At 39.5% G+C, this 23,931-nt stretch overlaps 1 protein-coding gene across 1 annotated transcript; it reads left to right on the forward strand.

Annotated features, from left to right (window-relative positions):
• Positions 1-901: 901 nt before the first annotated feature.
• LOC127135676 (PRA1 family protein F3) lies at positions 902-1,608 on the forward strand. The gene has a single exon (XM_051062327.1). It carries the CDS (start codon positions 975-977, stop codon positions 1,518-1,520), a length of 546 nt encoding a protein of 181 aa, XP_050918284.1. The 5' UTR covers positions 902-974; the 3' UTR covers positions 1,521-1,608.
• The last annotated feature ends 22,323 nt before the right edge of the window (positions 1,609-23,931 follow it).

Raw genomic sequence — 23,931 nt, forward strand, 5'->3', positions numbered from 1 at the left:
TATATATATATATATATATATATATTTTAGATAGATAAATGAGAATTGTCATATGTTTTTTACATTATCAGTATCATAATTTCCATATGTATATCAGTATTTTGGTATCTATGTATGTGCTTCATATTCAACTAGCATGTATAGAGTCATGATCTGTTGTCAGTACTCACTACTATGTGTAGAGTAGTTATTTGGAAAGTGTGGGATCATTCAACAGATGAAATAAAGCAAAGATGAGTTCTTGCATCCCGCTATCCAATCACATTACTACTTCTACTCTTTGTCGTTTACAAACACAACAAATACTAAAAACCACAACATAGTTAGACATGAAACATGGATGATTATAAGTACAATATGAGTAGAGATTATTCCATGTTCTCTAAACATCTAATGATGTCCATTATTGAGCAAAACGAAATAGGATACTTTCTTGCATCAACATTTAAAGTATTACTACTACACAACCACAAAACTTTTCCAAATTAACTTAACTGACTTAACTATTGACAATGAATCACCGGCACAGAACAACAACGTCAATATTTAAACCTACAGTAACGTTTTTATTTTGAAATAGAGTTTGAACATTACAACCAAGGAAGAAAGCAACACCAACCACCATCCAAATTTGACAACAAAACGTATACTATGTTATGAATGTCTTCACTCATTTGGAAAACAACATATCAAACATCTACCTATCTAACTCACAAAAAGACATGCAAATCCAACAGCAAAAATCAAATTACAAACCCAAATTATTACCATCCACATGACCACATCCCATCATCCCAAATCCATAACCCATAATAATACACTCATCATAAAGTAGAAACAAAACATAAACAAACTCACAAAATTGTAGGACCCAATTGCTCCTATAATTATCAAACTCTACTAAGTAGTAACCATTTCATTCTTCATTCCAATTACATTACAATTCCTTCATAAGTTGTTTTGTTTCCACCACCATGACAACAACCTACGGCACAATCCCAACCTCCCCAACACCACCAAAACTCGAATACATAACACGCGGAAAACAAAGAATCAAAGCCGGCTTAGGTACTCGTCGACCATGGAAAACCATGTTCGACATCCGGTCACTCGGCATCCCCGCCCGCGGCGCACCAGAAGCAATTTCACGGATTCGTGACAACATCTCCTATTTCCGCATGAACTACACTATGGTGATGCTTTTGATTTTGTTTCTGAGCCTTTTATGGCACCCTTACTCGCTCATTGTTTTTGTTCTTCTAATGGCGGCGTGGCTGTTCCTCTACTTTCTCCGTGATCAGCCGGTGATTATATGGGGTAGACTTGTTGATGATCGACTTGTGGTTGTTGTTATGGCGTTTGTTACGGTGGCGCTGTTGCTTCTTACACACGCTACTGTGAATATTGTTGCTGCGGTTAGTGTTGCGGTTGTGGTTATGGTGGTGCATGCGGTGTTTAGGAGGACGGAGGATTTGTTCTTTGAGGAGGAAGAACAAGTTATTGTGTCTGTTGCTTCTTGATTCTGCTTTGTTAATCATTCAATTAATCTTTTGCTCTTGTTTTAATCTTCATTTTATTGTATGTGGATTAAGTGAAATAAAAATGGTTCTTGCATTTTTAAAATAGGTAAACTTATATTCATTCGGAGTAAAATGATTTTACATTGTAAATCAATCGTAATAGTATTATTGCTAAAGAAAAATAAGAAATACACTTATAAAATAATTTTATACATGAACCTCGTGCATCGTAACAAATTATATTAATATTTTAAAATAATTTGCCTGATATAATACACTGAGTAGTTTTTTATCCGATTTTTTTTAAATAACCACTTTTCTCAAGAATAATACGAAAATAACCATAATTTTAAATTATTTATAACCATAAAAAAATGAATCAATGTGTCATTTGTTATGGTGCATGAATTGATCAATTTGTATTCATGCGCCATTGCAATTGGTGCATACATGTAAAATATAAGAGCATGTGTCACTGCAATTGACGCATGCATGTAAATTGTAGAAGTATGCGCCACCGCAATTGACGCATACATGTAAATTGTAGGAGCATGTGTCACTACATGTGGCTACTCTTTATTTTTTTTATATGCATGCGCCAATTGCAGTGGCGCATACTCTATGTCGCATATACATGCGTCAATTGCAGTGACGCGTGCTCTTACATTTTACATGCATGCTCTCACAAACATGTTTAATTTGGTAAATAAATTGAAAACATGATTACTTTTGGTTTATAATTTGAAAAAATTGATTATTTAAAAAAAATCTTTTTATACACTACATGTCCATTAAACTCTTACTAAAAATGTTTCAATTTGACATCAATTTAAATTTTTTATGGACATGATATTGGAATATTTTATAATTTAAAATTTATTTAATTATTATATTTTAATAATTATCATGTGGCCATATATAATTTTATTATATTAGTTATTTATTAAAATTAAGTTGATTATATGGTCAAATAAATTTAAAAGGCTAATTAGATTTTTATTTAGTAATTAATTAATTAATTAATCGGATATGAACTCAAATATGAGAGGATGTCAGGATGTCCCTTTTTGAAATAATGTGAATCCTAATTGGTCATCACCCTATATATAGACTATGATCTCTAATATACCGAACATGTGCGGAATACATCTTCTCCTCATCTAAAGAGTATTCAAGGCATTAGGATATCGGTTGAGGAAGAACCATATAAGTCATCAAGTGTCTGTTGTCTATCTTTTAATTTTCGGGATTACCACTAACAAAAACTTTTTCAATATATCCAAGTATTCCTGCAATCTATTCTCTCTTATACTAACATATCGTAGATCATGTAAAACTTAATTGTTAATATCTTTGTGTGTTGTAAAACTTGTATACTTTTAATTGTGTCTCAAAGTATATTTTTAACCCTTATCTACTTAATTGTTTGTTTAAAGTAGAGGAAATTTCTTACTAGTTTGCTTGAGCAAATGAAGTCTCTTGCCTGTTTGTTTGAGCAGTGAAGTCTCTTTCAGGTATGAATGAGCAGAAGTCTCTTACAGGTATGAATGAGCAGAAGTCTCTTACAGGTGTGCTTGAGCGAAAGTCTCTTTCTGGATTGATTGAGCAGTTGTAATCAGGATTGATTATAGTGGAAATCTCTTGTTGAGGCAATGGGATTGGAATACTCTCAGTTGAGGAGAGGAACCATGATAAATCTTTGTGTGTTACTTTACTTATGGTTTATGATACATAATCTTTTTGCTTCCATTATCAACTCTGACATCAGACTCTGAACTTTTTTCAAATTCTAAAGTTGTTCTTTTCAAAAGTAAAACGCTTTTGCCATACACAATTCAACACCCCCTCCCTTCTTGTGTATTTTTCTCACCTTCAGTTCGTATTAGAGTCTGGCTTGTACTATAACACTTAACAGTGGTGTAGGAAAGATCTTGAGAAAAATATAACTTTCATCGTGCCTGATAGTGTTGAAGTGACTAGTCCTGTTAGTCCTCCTCGTGGGAACAATAACAATAATTAAAGTGCATTTGGTCAAAACAACTATATTGCTAGACCACCAACATTCAGTGGAGATTCTACTGAATTGGAATGATGGAAGAGTAAGATATAGACTTACATCATTGGTCTGAATGATGAGTTATGGGATATCTTGGAAGATTTCATAAACATTCAAGTCAATGGTGTTGGTATGGTTTATGACATAAAGCCTCCCACTTCTGCTTAGAAAAAGATATAAAAAAACATCATAGAGTGAGAGGCATTATTGTGGATGCCTTTCCACATTCTTAGTACATAAAGATTATTGATAAGTCCACTGCCAAAACTATCTTTAATTTATATGTGCTACCTATGAAGGTAATCATCAAGTTCAAGAAGCTAAAGCAAATCTTCTGGTTCATCAAAATGAGTTTTTCAGAATGAAAGATGATGAGAACATTGAAATTATGTTCTCAAGATTTCAAGTTCTTGTGTCTGGACTTCAAGTCTTGAACAAGAGTTACACTACTTCAGATCATGTCAAGAAGATTCTTATGAGTTTTCCTGTCAAACACAGACTCAAACTTACTACTATTCAAGAAGCTAAATAAACAATTTAAGTCTTGAAAGTCTTGTAAGCAATCTCCAAATCCATGAGATGAAGCTCAATGGAGATGAGCCAATAAAGCTATTTAAAACATTAACTTTAAATTATGTCGGAAGATCTGAGAAATCTTCTTAGACTAAGAAGCATAAAGAAGCCACTCATGATGAAGCTTCTGATGAGGAATTTGATAATGATGAAATGGATTTCATCATTAAGAGATTTCAACACTTGGTCAAAAAGAAGAACAGATTCTCTGGTAGAAGTGGTGGCTTCAAAGGGTATAGTTCTAGAAGTGATAAGGATGATCAAAAGGGTTGCTTCAACTGTTAGAAGCTTGATCATTACATAGATAACTGTCCAGATCTTCATGAGGGAAAAATAAAAAAGGAAAGCTTTCAAATAAACAACTTCAAAAGCAAGTTCAAGAAAAGTCTCATGGCAACATGGGAAGAACTTGACAATGAAGAAGAAGTTAATCTTGCTCTAATGGCTTCAACACTTTCAAATTCAAAATCTAAAGTTGGTTGTTGACCAGATTCAGAGGACACATAAGAGGTATTTTTAAACTCTCTAAATCTGATTTAATTACTTTGTGTCAAGATCTTATGGAAAGATGTCAGCAGAAAGCCATACATATGCAAAATTAAAAGAATCAATATGGTCTTGTAAGAGATGAACTAAACTCCTCTAAAGAAAAAATTGAAAACCTTGAAAGAGATGAAATTTCTTTAATAAAAGATATGTCTGATAATGAATATTATTTTCAAGAGTTTGTCATATCTAGCTATAATATAATCAAACTTGCTTCCATGATCTATGGAGTAAGTAAGAGTAAAGGAGAAGGTCTTGGTTATCATCAGAAACCTTATAATCCAAGGACTAATACCTTTATGAAACCTTTAAATCCTTCTTATTCAAGCACTTCTCAAAAGGGGTTGAATGCTTACTTTATGCCTGTTGCTGAAAATAGTAAAGTTCTGAACCAATCAGAATTTGTGATGAATGACTCACAAGTTCTGGAAAAATCAGAATCTCATACTCAAATATCAAAAGTTATAAGAAAACTTGAACCTAAGATTCTCAAGTCAGAGGTTCTGAAGAATTCATAACTCAAGGTTATTGAATGAAAGGTTCCAAGATGATCAAAAGTCAAGGTCAAAACTTATCCTAAACAAAATATTTGTAAACAAAAAGTCTGGAGTGAGTCTAGACCTTACTATAAGGCGAAGACTCAAAGCAAGAGGAAGCCTTTCAAAACTAACCTCAAAGGACCCATAAGAATATGGGTACCAAAGAATGAGATTGTGTTTGCTGCATATATGCTAAAAGGACAAAACTGTTGTTTCTGCCTTTGGCACTTGTCTGCTTATGTGTCATAAATTTGAAATGTCTTTTGACACATGGACCGTAACTATTGAGTATAAACTCCTAATTTCTTGGTTATTTGTCTTTAATGCATTGTCTCTTGTTTCCTTTTGTATTTATGTTCTGTTTTGTTTAACATTCTTTTTCACTCAAAACACTTTATTTATATCAGAAACACACATTCACTCTCTCACTTCCTACACTTTTGTTTTCTCTAAAAAAACTTTTCAAAAGAACCTAGAAACCCTAAAAAAAAAACTTTCAACAATGTCGCATTCATAATCTTCTCAACATACACACATGATTGTCAAGTCTAGAAAAAGTATGACTATCATGCCCAAAACTATGAATTTAAATCTAAAAGATCTGAAGCTTCTAGTGGAACAAATTGTTGACTTCGACTCTTTCAATAAAAATGGATATGATCTTTGGAGCTACTTTAGAGTACAAAAATGGTCTTCATTCTTTGAAATGATGACCGGACCAACTTAATCTCATTTAGTAAAAGATTTTTGGGGTAGCGCTGAATTTTTTTATGAATATGTTGCATCGGTGGAACTGAATCAATTGATGGAGAAGGATAGTTCTTTTAAAGGAAAGAGTAGAGAAGAAATGGGTTTGAAGAAATTTGAATAAGTAGATATCAAATCAATAGTAATGGATGTTGATGTTTTCGTCACTCAGAAGACGATTCCTAAACTTTTGAAGGCACCAAATTTTGGAAGGTTTGTTGTAAACTCTAAAGAGAACAATCTTGGAGCAGATGTTATCAAAATATATTTGTTTGATAATGTTGGTAATTCGTTTTCTTCAGAGTTTGGAAAGGTCAAGAACATACAGAATAATTTTAAGCTTCTATTCAAAATTCTTATTGAATGTCTGATCTCTAGAGAAGGGAGTACTGATAAGATCTCATGAGATCACAAGCATTTTATCTTCTACTTGAAGAATGAAGATAAGATAAATCTCTCTGTGTACATATTCAATCACATATGTGAGGCTATCAAGGATAACACAAAGCTTCGCAAGAAGAATGTGCCATATGCCAGACTATTGTCGAACTGTTGTATCAGGGTCTTCTAATTGATACCCTTAAAACTTTTCCTAACAATGGGGATTTGGAGGAGATTCATGGAAACATCATTTTTGTTTCTGTTCTTGCAAACATGAAGCTTATGAAGAAAAGTGATGTGGTAGCTTCAAGCGTGCCTCTCTTAGTCAGGTTTACTAATCCTGACTATCTTGAGGATTATCCTATCATCACCAAGATGGATAATCCTAAAGTAATTAGATTATACATTGGACATGCATTCAAAGAGGGAGTGGTTATTAGATCAAAAGACTTACATGACCTACTGATGTATTCCATCCTTCTAAAAATAGGAAGAAGGTTGCTTCAGTTACTTAAAAGGATGTTCAGAAGCCCTCTAAGAAAATAAAAGAGATTGAGGAAGAGATTGAAAAAGTCATTGCTTCCATTGTCTTAATGCCATCCAAGACTAGAAGTGGGGGGACTCCTCCAAAGGTATCTTTTTCCTATGTCTCATATGATGCACCTTCAAGAAGGAGTAAGTTGAGTAATCTATGTAAAATATAAGAGGATGAGGAATAAGAGGATGTTAGTGATTCACTAATCAGAAGAAATAAAGTTGCAAATGTTGTTGCTCAGAAGAGTGCAGTGGAGCCTATCTTCTAAAGTGCTCAAATATTAGCATCTGTTATATTGGATTAATTAGAGAAGCATCCAGAAACCTATAATAATTTGATTGAATAGGTTTTTGGTGTCGGAGAACTGGAGACTGCAGAGGTTCAAGTTGCATATGTGATTGTTTGGGTTGAAGTTTGTTGAGACTGAAACATCTGGTATTCTTGAAGAAGTAGTTTCAGAAGCTACTGTTGAAGAAAATATGACTACTTCAGATGCTCTGAATATTGGTATGACAAATATCAATCTCAACCTTATCTCTGAAGATGATTTTGACTACTCCACCCTAAACCATAAATATCCAACCCCTCACCAATCTCCTCACCCATTAAATCTCAAAAACACACTTCACTCTCTGCTGATGAATGCACTGATGTTTAGAATCAATTAATTGTATTCTCTACTTCTGAACAACCATCACCCCTAAACATAATGCTTGAACCCTCCATATATGTTTCTAGTGGGAAAACTACTTCTTCTAGCTCCGAGTCAGAGTATGATGAAGTAGGGTTCGAAGCTCACTTTAACCTCAAATATATAAAACCTTCATTTGTGATCATCAAACATATCCCTTCCATTCATATTCAAAATAACCAATTGGTCCCACCTATTTTCAGATGATCTATGGGAAATCTTGTCATTTACCCGTATAATTAGAGCATAAAGTGTTCTAGGCCTTGAAGTTTCTAAACTTTGATCCAAAGCTAAGTGGAGAGAAAAGGAAGTTGAAATTGCATGAGATTTAGGAATTGAGACTTCATGCCTATGAATCCAACAAACTTTACAAGAAAAAGGTGAAGAAATATCATGACAAGAAGATTCTCAACAAAAGTTTCAAACTCTGGCAGATGGTGCTATTGTTCAATTCAAGACTAAAACTATTCCCAGGAAAGTTGAAATACAAGTGGTTGGGGCCTTTCCAAATCAAAGAGGTGTAGCAGTATGGAGCAATTTCGCTTAAAGACCATGTATTAAAAGAAATTTGGACCGTAAATGGTCAAAGACTGAAAATCTACCTTGGTGGCGAGATTGATCGACTAACAACAACAATTACGTTTGTCGATCCTTGAAGTTGCCAAGAACCATCGAGCTAATTGACGTTAAACAAACGCTTATTGGGAGGCAACCCAATGTTTGTAAGTAATTTTAAGCCTTATCATTTTCTAGCATGTTAATAGTAGCAATGAATGGTGCATAATTGGTTTGGGAGAAAAACTTTAAAAAAATTGATCTGGCAGGTTCGCCTTGAGTTCTCTAGGCGAAGCAGAAAATTTTTGTCTCGCGTTTGGTTTGCTCTATCTCGTTGGGCGACCTTTGCGAGTTCAGTAAAAATCAGTTTTCATTTTTTTACCAAGACCTTTTACCACTCTCATTTTTCTTGGGTTAAATGAATATGTGAGGCCCACCCACAACCTGAATACATTTTTGTGTCACTCTCACTTACCCTTTTCCACCACCAAAACCCTAGCCATCAACTTGTGCTTTCACTTTCATATTCTTGTGTCACTTTCAAACTCACTCACTTATGCATTATGTGAAGAACATTCAAACCCAACCATCAATTTGTTTACTCTATTGAATCATCCAGTAAGGTATGTAATTTCTTTTCTTCATTCTTAAAGTTTCTTGTGATGGGATGAATTGTTAAAATGTGTTATTTGGGTTTGGATTTTGTACCTAGGTGTATTAGGATTGTGCCCTCGCCCTCAATTCGTCGGGTGAGGTAGTTTTTATTTTGCGCTCGCACCTAGTTCGTCGGGAAAGCTAATAAATTTACAAAACAGATGAATGATTTTGTTTAGTTAGAACCTAAGAATTGTTCATATGATATATTTTTGGTTCTGATAAGTAAATATGTGGTATTGATGGTTGTTTCTCTTGTTTTGCAGCTATGACTCCTAAACTTTCAGGTTTGTCAAAAGAGTAAAATACGGGAGGAAGCACTTGTCGTCAGCCAAGGCAATTTGATGCAACTCGTTTCTACGGTGCTGAGCAAGATGATAGGTTCAAGGAATTGGAGAAGAGGAAAATTTGGTCGAAAAATAAATTCAACATCAACCGTGAAGGAAATTATAGGGAGGTAGCACACATCTTTGATAGTAAAAAGTTAGGAGAGCTGATTGATCCACTGAGCCACATCAACTATGACTTAGTGAGAGAATTTTATGCAAATTCCCTTTCGTCGGAAGATGAGCCTTTTACTTTCACTACTTTTGTTCGAGGGAGGAACTTGAGGTTTGGTGGGGATCAAATTAATGTGGTTTTAGGGGAGCCTCCTACCTTGGAGTTAGGAATGCTCGATGAATACATCCTTAAGCTCAATCGTCATAAGAATATTGAGGAGATTTCCAGCTCTATCTTACTCCAGGTACATATTGTGCAATATAATGCTTCTGGAGTTGCTATGAGGTACTTAAGGGAAGACATGAAGCCAACTGCGTAAACTATCCTCCTTTTGTTTTGCGATTACCTCTTTCTAGGGATTGCTTCTGGATGTAAATGCCTATTCAGAGGCCATTCAATCAATAAAATCATGTTATTCAGTATATCTCTGTTTGCATTTTCATTTTACTGTTTTGTTTGCAAAAATGACGTCCGAATTTTTGATAAACATTGCATCATGACACATAAGAGCTTTACAGGTACATGCTCAATGAACATTTAAAATTGCTGCGAATTTTAAGTATTTTGAATCATCTATTCAGAACATGTACACTCGGGGCATTTCCTTAAGATTCCCAGCAGGTTCTCACTACTGTACTCCCCAAGCGGTGTAACACCTCAAAATTTGCCCTCCTCTCTTGGGACTAGCATATCATATTGCATAACATTTTTAGGTCATTAGGCATTGCATATTGCATATCATGTGGTTACATTGTGCAAGTCATCCTCACAAGTCTTGATCAGAAGATGGGAGGTCATGTGCAAGCTAGGGTTTCATTGGACTGGTCATCAATCATCTGAGGATGTGTATGGTTGGCAAGTTATGGTCCATTCAATTTCAAAAATGACCCATAATCAAAGTGGCATAACTTCCACATGGAGTGTCCAAATTGAGTAATCTTTTTATGTGCAAACTCCATTTGACATGTACTTTCATGGTGCATAATTGGAATTCATCAAAAATGGTCAATGCAAAAAGTCAATTTTCAAGTGTACAGTTAAAAATCCAAGGGCAAAATGGTCCAAGTTGAGAAATAATGGGAATTTTGGCATGGGAGTTTTTGCAACACCTCACATATGCCAATTAGAAATGGTTTGAATGGTCATGAGTGTTCAAGGTGCAACATTTGACTAAGTCATTTTGGAATTGCACTAGAAATTGCATATTTTGGCATAGCATGTTGAAAATGAGAATGACAAAGCCAATTGCCATGAGACAAGTGCCAACACATCACAGCTGGTATTTGGAGAGTGTGTGAGCTGTCATACAGCTGTCACAAGCCCCAGGGTGAAAAGTCCATTTTGCCCTTGTTTAGTAAAATGCATTTTTGCTAATCACATTTCATTTTGGTTAATTCATGATTAAGAGTGTGATTAAGTGGAAGTATAAGAGCCTAATCATAACTAACTTTGGATCAGAATCACAAATCACAAGAAACTCTAACAACTTTTCCCTCCAATTCTCCAAATTCATCAAGAACATTCAAGAACAAAATTCAACCAAACTCTTCCAATTCTTCACCAATTCACGAAATTCTTTTTGCTTCATCTTCCTTGGATCAAGAACTGCAACTGTTTCATCAATTCCTCATCATAACCTTGCAAATTCGTGACTGTTCCAATTATGCTCAACAATGGCAATTTGCGATTTCTTCCAATAGAAGCATCCTCGAGCTAACCTAACATCTCCAGTCAACTTCCTGAAGCTTCTCTTGCATCTGTTTTGGATCAACACGCGCCAAGGCTTCAAGAATCATCACTGCCATTGCAAGGTACATGAAATTCGAATCTCTCCATTTCCTTAACTATGCTAGGGCTTTTGTAGTGTGTGCAACATAGAGTAGCATGATGCTCATGGTTTGGATTATGATGAACTGTGGATTGAGATATTGTGATTTTTAGATTTGATGCCAAAACCTAATTCGATCGATCCATGAGATGTAGTTAGAATTAGGATGAATTAGTTGCATATTTGTGATCCTCATGTTCAGACCTTTCCAATGACTATACGCATGTTAATTTTTGTTGAGATTCGATGTTCTTGGATTGTATGAATTTTCTGGAAAAATGGATGAAGTTGATGATGAATTTCTGGAAAAGAGTTTGTTTGATCCGCTGAAACGCAAGTCCAATTTCGAATCATGTTTGCCGCGCGAATCCGTCCAACCACAAGGTGCCAGCGCATTAATGTGATGCGCACCGTTTTGCCTTGGCTTGTGAGATTTACAGAAATGCCACTGGACCGAATAAAAACATTTTAATTAAATTAACATTCTAAATAATTATTCAATAATTTAACAAAACTTAGAAAAATCATAAAAAATTAATTATTAATCCAAAAATAGTGAGACTTTTTTTGATAGATCCCAAATTCTCTCTAGTTTCTTTAGGCATGGTAACATAAGTTGTGCTTGGAGGAATGTTGACCTGGCCTATTGATCTTTGACTTGTGTGCATATTTTGTATGTTTCACCATATCTATCATGAAATGCTCATACTTTTAAAGAAATGATTGAAATTTTTTGTGCTCATTCTGGACATGTTGATGGTGATTTCCATGTAAAGTTTGTGATTTTTGGATAACTGGTTGATTAGATGTGATTTTTGAATCTAGGTGTGACAATTTGTGTCACACCTAGCTAGGTCAACTTTCTGAATTTATTTTCATGGCCTATGATTGTTGGATTGGATTGAAATTTTGCATGTATGATCATTGATATGTTAAGATAACATGTGAATTTTTCTGGATTTTTCTATGGCATTTTCCATTTGATTGATATTTTCTTCTCTGTTGGTTCATTGTGCAACATTGTGTGACACATGTTGGTGTATCTTTTGTGAAATTCTCATATGGTTTTGGATGAATGTGAAATTTGGTATGCTGATTATAGACACATTGTAGGACATCACTGTTTTGGTCCCATTCATTTCTAATATGTTGTCACTGTTTTATGAATTTTTGAAGTGAATGTTTGTGTTAATGCTATGAATTGGCTTGAATAATTGTATCTGGATTTCTTGATTTTCATTAACCTAGTTCCTTTTGTCCAATTGAGCTGAAAATTGACATGTTATACCTTGAATGTGTCCTGTTTAGGTGTGAATTATTTGAGGATCTTTGGAATTGTTTTGGTATGCTTTTGATGGAAGTCATTCTGTTTGGACTTTTGGTGTTGTATTTGACCTAGTTTGTATCAAATTGTGCATGAAATGATAATGGTGAATGATATGAGCATGGGACCTATTGCATTTGCTTTTGAATTGCCTTAATGTGATTTTGGTTGAAGTACCCTTACTGTTTAGATTTTTTTCTCCCTTTTGGACCCTAGGCTTGGCCTAGTGGTCTTGTTTCTCACATTTGGTGTGGATTTTCAGGATGAAATGCACAATGCTTAAGGAGATTGCTTCAAGGCAATTTGAATTGAGTTTGGTTGATGTTTATAAACTAACTTGACATTGTTTTGTAGGTTGTGAGGCTTGAGCTTGGGCTTATAGCTTGCACTTGTGTGCATTGACTTGTGTTGTCCGTATAGATTAACATTTGCTGTTTACTGTTTGTCTGTCTGAGTACTGATGATACTTGATTGATTTCAGGTACATTAAGTTGCTTACAGTTCTTTAAGAACTTGCTTGCTGCTGCTTGGTTTTTAAACCACTTGAGGTAGGACTTCTATTCTTCATGTAGTCTGGAAGACCTGGCCTGTTACTTGGCCAGACAACTGTCTGAAGTCCTCCTTAAGAGGCGATGTTTGTGGTTGTTTACATTTGTGCCAAGCAGGTGAAGACCTCTATGAGGCAATTGGCGGATCATAGGGATATGCAATCTATCCCCCGCTATTCTGTTGAGTCGTCCCTCTGCTCACACGGCTGTGTGTTGATGCATTGGGACACAAACCCAAGATCTTGTGCTGTTGCACAATCGAGTCAGAGTCTTGAGCGTAGAAGGGTCCCTCCATTCTGGACCCACGCTCCTTTGTCTGAAGCTCTCCCTGGTCAGGGATAAGAGCTGTGAAGTCTAATCTTCACTCACCTTTCATCTGCTTCACCTTAGCCTCGCAATGGCAAGGTTAAGAGCGAACACTACCCATGTACAGATGACTTGCTTCGGCAGTCAAACCCATTGTTTGAGCCCACTTGACTGGTTATAGTGTGTGCTTTGTGAATATTTGTTTGCTCTGTTTGTTTGTATGCTTGTATGCTTGCTTTCTTCCTGGATAGGATTAGCTTGCAGTTGTGCAAGTAGGTAGAAACCTCAACGTAGGGCAATGATGCATGACAACACTAGGCTCGAGTCCAGCTCCCTGGTAGTGTGTCTTCCCTTGGTTTCTGGCTAGATTTTCTTTCCCTTGAGGGGAACTACATCGCCCTGATCCTCGTTCCAGACGAGGTATGTAGGCAGGAGACCGTGCGAGGTCTCTCCGGGCACTTTTTTTTCTCTTTTTTGCGTGTGTTTGCTTGTTATCTTCTTGCGTGTATTTTGGTTCGGATGCCGACGTAAGTCCAGTGATTGGCGGTCGGGCTCCACGTTTGCCGTTTTGTGCGCGTTTTGGTTCGGATGCTGATGTAAGCCCAATGATTGGCAGTCAGGCTCCATGTTTGCCTGTGTGTTTTGTTTGTTTGTTTGGCGTGCGTGAGTCGAACTACAGTGGCTCTGATTCTCGTTCCAGACGAGATATGTAGGCATAGGATGCGATGTCCTATCGAGCTCCCTTCTCTTAACCCCACCTGCGTTCCCCTGTGTGTGTGTGTGATGTTTAGCAACCTTTTCTTTTTTTAGAACGTGGATCCCGTCGAGTACGACGGACGTGAGGGGTGCTAATACCTTCCCCTTGCGTAACCGACTCCCTTACCCTTTCTCTTTGGTCGCGAGACCATACTTTGTCCAGGTTTCTCTGAGCTTTTCCTTTCCCTATCTTGGGATAAATAACGCGCAGTGGCGGCTCTGTTTGTTTTTTTGTTTTAGCCCGCCGGTTGTTTTTTTCGCGGATGCGACAGCTGGCGACTCTGCTGGGGAAATGTACTGAGAGATGTTGACCTGTGCTGGTCCATCTTCCCTAAGCGAGTCTTTCCTAGCGTTCTAGGATAGTTTAGGTTGCTTGTTTTGCTGTATTTATTGCATTTATTATTCTAACCTGTGTATATATTTGCATAAATATTTGCATGCATCATACTATCATGTTGTTGCCGTCCTCTGTGCAGGTGGTTCCTCTGTTTTGGGGTGGGTGTTCTGAGTGGGGCTAAAACCCAGGCCCGAGTATACACCTAGGATTAGTGTGGTCTCACGTTCCTCATTTGCTAAATCAGCATATTGTTGCAACGTGACATACCACAAGCCGGACGAGGTTCATCTGATAGTGCTTTCCATTGTGGAATATTCCACTTTGGTTGAGTTACGTCATTTGAGCTGTTGACTCTGGTGACCGATCATTTCCCGGATCTTTGGTTTAGACGATCTCAGGAGAGCTACAATGGCACACCCGAAAGGGCAAACCCATTGAGTATCTCTGCCCGATTGTCGAGACTATTATCCGCCTTAGGATGACCTGATTAGAATTTACCTGTGAGGGGAGGGTGATTTTTTCAGATGCATGTTCAGATGGTGACTCAGATGGTGACTTTTGGTTCCGTTGATCAGAGTCATATTTATAAGTCGGATTTATGGCCGTTTATTTCCGGGATGTCGGAGTGTTGTCCGTGTTATTTATCAGTGGGGATCCGCTTATTTCAGGATTCCCCGGGCCGATTTTATCAATGGGGATCCGTTTATTTCAGGATTCCCCTGGCCGATTCAGAGGTTATGGGTATCTGCTCAGAGACTGATGATGATGATGGTGTATCTGTCAGTTCCGTTTATTTCGGAACCCTTGAGTTGGATTTGTGGTTACATGTTCCCTCAGATGGTTGTGATCGGTTCATAGATCAGGGCTGTGATTCAGAGCAACAGATGATCAGAGGACTTGGAGGATGGCAATGCATTGCATTCATACACTTGCATCATTCCCATTTTGCATTCATCTGCACCAAACCTATGTCTGGCCATATGGGGAGCATTATTGATTGAGAATCTGGTTGAGAGACATCTTGAATTTCAGAATATGGATGTCAAAATATTATCCGTCTCGATGAAACCAGAATCAAAGGACGGAATCTTCCTCATATGGATAGACGTTGCATTCATGCATATTAACCCATTTGCTATTTTGTAGGTGTCAACCGGTGCGCATAGCTCGTTTGCTCAGATATCCTGCTGGGGGCAACAAATTCAAACTGATGGATTCTCCCAACGCCGACATCCTCGAACTGAAAGAGATGGTGAGGGATTTGTTCAGTGTTGTGCAAGGGCTTGCCTTGGGGCAGAAAGCCATGGCCGAGAGATTAGAAAGGATTGAGGGCTGGATGATCAAGGAAAAAGTTCAGGGAAAGGCTCCGTCATCCGAAGTAACAAATCCCTCTGGCTCTATAGTGAAGAAATCCCTTGACAGTGGTCAGCCCAAGAAGAAGGTTGAATCAGGTGGTGCGCAGATTAAAAGAGAATGCGGTAAGGATCGTTACCACCCTTATGCTGTCACCGTAACCATTCCTGTTGGTGATTCATCTGCACCACAGCGGCAACAGTCACCTCAACAGAGGACACTAAGAGCTGGGGGCCAAGTAAGAAGAAGGACGACAGATCGTCATTTCAATAAGCCGCCCGTGACTTACGCCTCTCTGTTTAGGAGGTTGAAGGATCTTGGGTTGGTGCAGTCGAGGATGTTGACTCTGTTGAAACCTGATCAGAGGCCTGCCAGTTACGATGAGAATGTCAGGTGTGAGTTCCATGCTGGGGCACCCGGACACCATGTTGAGGATTGCAAAGCTTTTAAGCATGTGGTCCAGGACTTTGTGGATTCTAAGGCAATCAATTTTGCACCGACGACAGATGATAGTGCTAACCCCGTGACAAGGCATGGTCCTGTAAAAGTGGAGATGATGTCGAAGGACAAGAAAGGGATAGAGGTGACTGAGAAGGATCAATTAAGAATGCCAATGTCCGTGGTCCCAAAACGCCCGACGAAAAATGGAGCTTTCCCTCGTGTTGATGATTGTTGTGCGGCCATCGCTACAAAGGGGTGTGTAGTAATTGGGGAATCGGTCCAGAGAAAGATGAAGGTAGAAATGGGCGATGTGAGGTGTAAAGCACCCAGTCTGGCAGTTGAAACCATCAAGGTGAAAAATGTCGTTGGTGTTGAGAAAGAGAAAAAGCCGTCCATTTCTTCTTACAAACAGGCGGTGGAAGTGGTGAGAAATGGAGGGATCCCAGGCTGGGGACAGATCATAGGCATTGTGGTAAAGGCGGATATGTTTGGGATTGGCTATCATCCAGGTCAAGACTCGTCTGAGCAGAACAGAGGATGTCGTCCGTCGTTCACCTTTGTCAGTGCTGGATTGCTAGATTCAGATCACGCCTATACAGTGGGTGAAGAGAGTGACAGCGACCGCGAGCTGGAGTCGTGGATAAAATCGTGCGTACCAGGAAGTTGGAAGGCTAAAAAGATCAGCACTATCACTCATCCGGAAGAGTAACTTTCTTGTTTTCAGTTTTATTTGCATGAAAGCCATACGTGTTGCCCGACACGTAATGGTCCATTGTAAGGGTCACCTCATGTTTAAATTTGCATTTTCTGCATCATTAATAAATGGATGTTTTTCAGTCAAAAAACGGTGTTCCCTGTTTTTCATTTATTTTTGCAGTTTTAAAAACAAATAAAAATGGCAATGTTTGTTTTCATTTTTCTTTTTTGATTTGTCTTGTTCCGAATTCGAAAAAGTAATTCTCCGGATCTCATTGACGACAATTTGGTTACACCTCATATGACTTCGACAATTCGATCTATCATGCTGAAGAAGAAGGCGAAGAAGATTGTGATCTGCTGGAATTAGCCAGGTTGTCGAAACAAGAGGAGAAGGTGATTCAGCCGCTCGAGGGGCGATGCGAGATTGATATTCCGAGCACCGCCGAGGTCGGGAAGGAAATGAAATTAGAGCCGCTTCAGAGGCGAGTCGAGAGTAGAATGGTAGCCCTGTTGAAGGAGCATGTGGACACCGTCGCCTGGGCGTGTCAGGATATGCCAGGGTCGAATACCGATGTTGTTGTGTACAGGCTACCATGGAAAGAAGACTGTCCTCTAGAGAAGCAGAATGCCGATGTCACGTATCAGAGTGACTTTGTTTCATGATATGACTCATCATGAAATTGAATGCTATGCTATGACATGATAGCAAAGTCCCAGACAGAAGAGGGGCATCTGGCAGATCTGGCCAAGCTATTTGACAGGTTGAGACAATTCAAACTGAGGTTGAATTCAAGTGAGTGCACTATCAGGGTGCGGTCCGGTAAGTTGTTGGGGTTCATTGTAAAAAGAGGAATCGAGGTTGATCCTGCTTAAAAAAAAAAATGCCTGAACCGAGCACAGAAAGAGAGGGTCGTGGTCTATTAGATAGATTGAACTACATGTCATGGTTCACATCTCATCTAACAGCTACATGGGAACCCATTCAAGAAAAAAATCAAACGGTCAGGTGAAATAATGATTGCCAAGAGGCATCGAAAAAATAAAAGAAAGAGTAGCAGGAACCTCCGATTCTTTTGCCTCCTAAGGAGCAGTTGTTAATCTGGTACTTGACGGCCTTCGAGGGGTCTACGAGGTGTATTGGGTCAGCATGACGAGTCTTGTCGAAAAGAGCATGCAATTTACCTTAGCAAAAAGTTTACCGACTGTGAAACAATACATTCACTGTTCGAGAAAACTTGATGTACTTTGGCATAGGCTGCTCGCCGACTGAGACAGTATATGCTGATTCATACCACTTCGTGGATTTCGAGATGGATCTGATCAAGTAGATTTCTGAAAGAGTCAGCAATGAACGGACGGGTTGCGAAGGGGTCAATGATTTTGTTTGAATATGATATTCGATATATCTCTCAGAAAGCAATCAAGGGGGGTGTATTGCCTGATTACATCGCCCCGCAACCCATTGAGGATCATCAACCGATGAAGTTTGAGTTCCCTGATGAGGATATCTCGAGGTGCTCAAATTGAAAGATTGAGAGCAACCGATCCCGGAGGAGGGGCGTGACCCCGAATCCGAACGGACTCTGATGTCTGATGGGGTTAATGAAGAAGGAGTTAGTACTGCTTTGGTTACACTAAAAGGATCCCACATTCCTTTTGTTACCCGGAAAGCATTTGAGTGCACCGATGGTGTGATGGGAGTATGAAGCTTGTATCCTGGGTATTGAACTCCGATGCGCACATCTACTGGGGCAACGCCTTTCTCGTTGGTATATGGAATGGAGGTTGTATTACCTGTTGAAGTTCAAATTCCCTCTTTGAGAGTCCTGATGGACGTGAAATTGCAAGAGGCTGAATGGGTAAAGACCCGGTACGAGGAGTTGAGCCTGATTGAAGAAAAAAGGCTAGCAGCCATCTGTCATGGGCAATTATACCAGCAAAGGATGAAGCGTGCTTTTGACAGAAAGGTGCGACCTCGGGTATATCACGTAGGTGATATGGTGCTGAAAAGGATCCTTCCTCCTCAAAACGATCGAAGGGGCAAATGGACACCGAATTATGAAGGTCCATTCGTGGTCAAGAAGGTTTTCTCTGGTGGAGCCTTGTTGCTAACGACCATGGATGGCGAGGATTTTCCATCCTCTGTGAATGCGAACGCAGTTAAAAAAAAATACTTCGTATAAAGAGACCCGCTGGACGAAAAGAACAAAATAGTCCAGGCAAAAATGGGGCATCCCGGCGAACCACAAAACAGAAAGAAAAGGTTCGGGCAAAAATTAGGGATAAAATAAAAAAAAATGTACACCCGGCAAGTCGAAAACCTGAAAAGGCGACTTGGGAAAAAAAGGGTATCCCGGTGGACTGAAAACCCGAGAGGGCGGTCCAGGCAAAAGAGGGATTGAAACGAACAACTGCGTCTAGCATGATCGTTTGCGCTTTGGTTAAAGCATCATGGATAATACCCGGTAGGGATCAATCAGAATTGTCTTGTTCAGAAGGCAGAAAGCACGGAGAGTCTGAGGACATATGGGGTGTAACCGAGTTGGAACTCGATGAGATCACGGGTTTCATATTGCCATTAGGATAGATTTTTCCTTTTGTGCAATTACCTCTTTTCAGGAATTGCTTCCTTTGTATTGCTCAATTTGAGCCACACTTTTCCAATCAATAAAATGCATATTCAGTCAAATAATTTTGTTTTTGTTTTTCATTACCGCTTTGATTGCAAAAACATCCAGATATTTTTGATAAAGAATCTTGCATTTTAAGATATACAGGTCCCTTCCGATTCATGTTTATAAGATTGAGAACTTGAAATCTTATTTGGAAGGATTGAGTGACCCAAGTGTTGAAATCTTGACACGCCTGGGGCACGATTTTATCTAACGATCTGTTTTGCAGGAACTGTGAGATGTTTTCACTCGCTTGTAGGTTGTGGTGGAAGCTGTACAAAACAAATCCCCATGGAGTCCAATCGGGGACGAATGAATATGAAGGGATGACGGAGAAGATGTTGAGACGTACGATGATCCTTGATGGTAATCAAGAAGACTCTTCAAAGTCGGAAGATTTGAAAGTCTGTAGAAATTCCCCGCAGAGTCCGATCAGGAACGAGTGTATGAAGAAAGGACGGAGAGACGACGAGACGTCCGACGACCTTTGGAATTAATCAAGAAGACTCTTCAAAGTCGAAAAATTGGAATTTCTGTATAAGTCCCAGGAGTTCGCTCTCCGTCGAGCGCGGAGCGATTGGGAATACAAGATGATGGAGCAGAAAAGGTCTAGACGAGTCTGGGAGTTCTCAAAAGTGGAAAGCTGATACGAGATTGGGAGGTGGATACCATGGTTCGACGAGTCGGCGGGTGTTCTGTACCAACTTTTCTCATTTCCCCAGCTAGGTCCCCAAGCAGAATTAGAGGACCAACTCCCCAGCAGATCCAAGGTCTATGGATCCCTTAGCCGAGTCGAGATGATTGTCCCCGACAGGTTTAAAACGGTGTTTCCTCAGCAGCCAGGCCTGAAGGTTGCTATCCCCGAGTGGAGCGGGTTTCAATGAAATATGTCTCCAAGCAGTGTTCGTCCTACCAGTGGATGGGATGAGTTTCCGTAGCAGACTGATATCTGCATCCCCAGCTGAGTTGATTCTATCTATGGATTGCATGGGTTGTCCCCAGCGGAGTAGCATTCGTTTTCCCTAGCAGGGTTTGGATGGTTATCCCCAACAGGTGTCAGATCGATGCTTCCCCAGTAGCCAGGCCTGGAGGTGGCTGTTTTCCCAACAGAGTATCTGTGAGCATTTCCCCAGTGAAGTCACCGGGTATCTGTGAGGGTTCCCCGAAGCAGGTGGATGTATATCCCCAGCAAGTCAAAAGACTGTATCCCCACAGAGTGTTGGTGGTTCCTATCCCCAGCATTTCCTCGAGCGGATTGGGTGCAAATGAGGTGTTTCCCCAGCAAGGGTTACCTTTTCCCAACAGCAGTATTATTCCCCAGCAGGGTGGAATCGGAGTATTGACGAGTTCCTCAGCAGAGTGTCTCGTGCTCCTCAGAAGAGTCCCTTGAGGGGGATGCTTTTTATGCATTCATCATGTAGAGTAAGCATAGCATGTTGCATAGAAAAAATAAATCGCGTAGCATTTCCATAATTGTGGAGCATTACGCAGAAAAATCAATCATGCATCATATTGCACGCATAAGTTAGTCTCAAGCTGTGGTTACTGTTTGAGAGGTGGTTTTATCAGACAGTGAAGGTGTTACTCCGAGGAGTCTAGCATCATGGTTTTAATCAAGGATATTCCCCAGTAGTACGATACTGGAGGGTAAGTTTCTGTCGAGCAGAAATGGGAATGTTAATCAAGAAAGTTTCGGGGTTCAAGAAAAACAAGAAAGAAGATAATTCCCAGCTAAACGCGAAGTGTTTGTCTGCCAGGGTTGAATAGAGAGCAGTCGGCTCAGGGCTTGTCATCCTCAGCATGGGTCGTTGTGGCATTCCGGCCAGTTTCCGATTTCCAGATCGAAGAGGTTCTCAACAGTCAGGACGAAGAACTTGTGGCATTCCGGCCAGTTTCCGATTTCCAGATCGAAGAGGTTCTCAACAGTCAGGACGAAGAACTTGCGGCAATCCGGCCAGTTTCCGATTTCCAGATCAAAGAGGTTCTCAATAGTCAGGACGAAGAACTTGTGGCATTCCGGCCAGTTTCCGATTTCCAGATCGAAGAGGTTCTCAACAGTCAGGACGAAGAACTTGTGGCATTCCGGCCAGTTTCCGATTTCCAGATCAAAGAGGTTCTCAACAGTCAGGACGAAGAACTTGTGGCATTCCGGCCAGTTTCCGATTTCCAGATCGAAGAGGTTCTCAACAGTCAGGACGAAGAACTTGCGGCAATTCGGCCAGTTTCCGATTTCCAGATCGAAGAGGTTCTCAACAGTCAGGACGAAGAACTTGTGGCATTCCGGCCAGTTTCTGATTTCCAGATCAAAGAGGTTCTCAACAGTCAGGACGAAGAACTTGTGGCATTCCGGCCAGTTTCCGATTTCCAGATCGAAGAGGTTCTCAACAGTCAGGACGAAGAACTTGCGGCAATCCGGCCAGTTTCCGATTTCCAGATCGAAGAGGTTCTCAACAGTCAGGACGAAGAACTTGTGGCATTTCGGCCAGTTTCCGATTTCCAGATCAAAGAGGTTCTCAACAGTCAGGACGAAGAACTTGTGGCATTCCGGCCAGTTTCCGATTTCTAGATCGAAGAGGTTCTCAACAGTCAGGACGAAGAACTTGCGGCAATCCGGCCAGTTTCCGATTTCCAGATCGAAGAGGTTCTCAACAGTCATGACGAAGAACTTGTGGCACTCCGGCCAGTTCCGATTTCCAGATCTAAGAAGCTCACAATGATTAGATCGATGCAGCTTGCGGCAATCCGGCCAGTTTCCCGGTATCCAGACCGAAGTGGTATCCAGACCGAAGTGGTATCCAGACCAAAGAGGTGTTCAGACCAAAGTGGTGTTCAGGCCAAGAAAATGAAAAAAGAAGAGAAAATTCCGGGGTTCAAGAAAATGAAAAAGGAGAGAGAATAGTAATCCCGAGCGAGTGGTGTTCAGGCCATGGGTTATCCCTGTGTTACCATTTATTTTGGTATCCAGGTCGACAGTGTTGTTTGGTATCCAGGTCGACGTTTATGTTTTGGGGTTCAAGCCGAGTTTTCTCCGTACCAGACGGATTTTTCTTTGAGATTGCTTCTTCGCCGATTCTGACAGGCGTTGTTAATTATTTCCCATCAGAGTGCAAATTGTTCGTCTGTTCTTGGTATTCAATCACTCTTCATCCTGATCATCTGAAAGCCGAGGCTATTCATATCGACAGGTTCACAGTGGATTGAATAGGGGCAGCTGTAACACCTCAAAATTTGCCCTCCTCTCTTGGGACTAGCATATCATATTGCATAACATTTTTAGGTCATTAGGCATTGCATATTGCATATCATGTGGTTACATTGTGCAAGTCATCCTCACAAGTCTTGATCAGAAGATGGGAGGTCATGTGCAAGCTAGGGTTTCATTGGACTGGTCATCAATCATCTGAGGATGTGGAGGTCCAATTTAGGGTTTTGTGATTCTCAAAGGATATTGGTCTTCATCTTGATTACAATGATTCATTATCATCATCATGGTTTGTCATCATCAAGTGTTGAAGCAGATTCCTTGAGATTAGGGTTTTGACCACTGGTCAACCCTAATCAGTTGCATTGGGCCAATCAGGGCATAGCAAGGAGATGGGGTCTATGATTGATATGGGGATCAACATGTGATTGTATGGAGCTTATGGAGGCTAGGGTTTCATCCTTGAGCCATTTCATCAGGAGATTGGGGCTCAGATTGATCAATGCATTGCCAAATTCATTTATCAGTTGGAAAAGTCAACTGTGGTCAACTGTGCATGATTTATTGGATTTGGAGGTGGAAATGAGTTGGATACACTTCATTCATGTTGAAATAAGTGTTATTTGACATTGCAAAGCTCAAGAATGAAGAAAATCAAGTCAGGACAAAAATTGCCAAAAATAGAAAGTGACTTGTAATGGAAGTTTCCAAAAATGGAAAGTTTTTGACCATAAATTTACATGTCCAAGGAAGCTTCAAATGAAAATTTGTTCAACATGAAAGTTGTAGATCTTGGTCTCACCTTGTCAAAAATTCCAAGAACTTGAAAATCCCATGGATGGTTGGCAAGTTATGGTCCATTCAATTTCAAAAATGACCCATAATCAAAGTGGCATAACTTCCACATGGAGTGTCCAAATTGAGTAATCTTTTTATGTGCAAACTCCATTTGACATGTACTTTCATGGTGCATAATTGGAATTCATCAAAAATGGTCAATGCAAAAAGTCAATTTTCAAGTGTACAATTAAAAATCCAAGGGCAAAATGGTCCAAGTTGAGAAATAATGGGAATTTTGGCATGGGAGTTTTTGCAACACCTCACATATGCCAATTAGAAATGGTTTGAATGGTCATGAGTGTTCAAGGTGCAACATTTGACTAAGTC

The sequence above is a fragment of the Lathyrus oleraceus genome, chromosome 4 (assembly GCF_024323335.1).
Source record: "Lathyrus oleraceus cultivar Zhongwan6 chromosome 4, CAAS_Psat_ZW6_1.0, whole genome shotgun sequence".
NCBI lineage: Eukaryota > Viridiplantae > Streptophyta > Magnoliopsida > Fabales > Fabaceae > Lathyrus > Lathyrus oleraceus.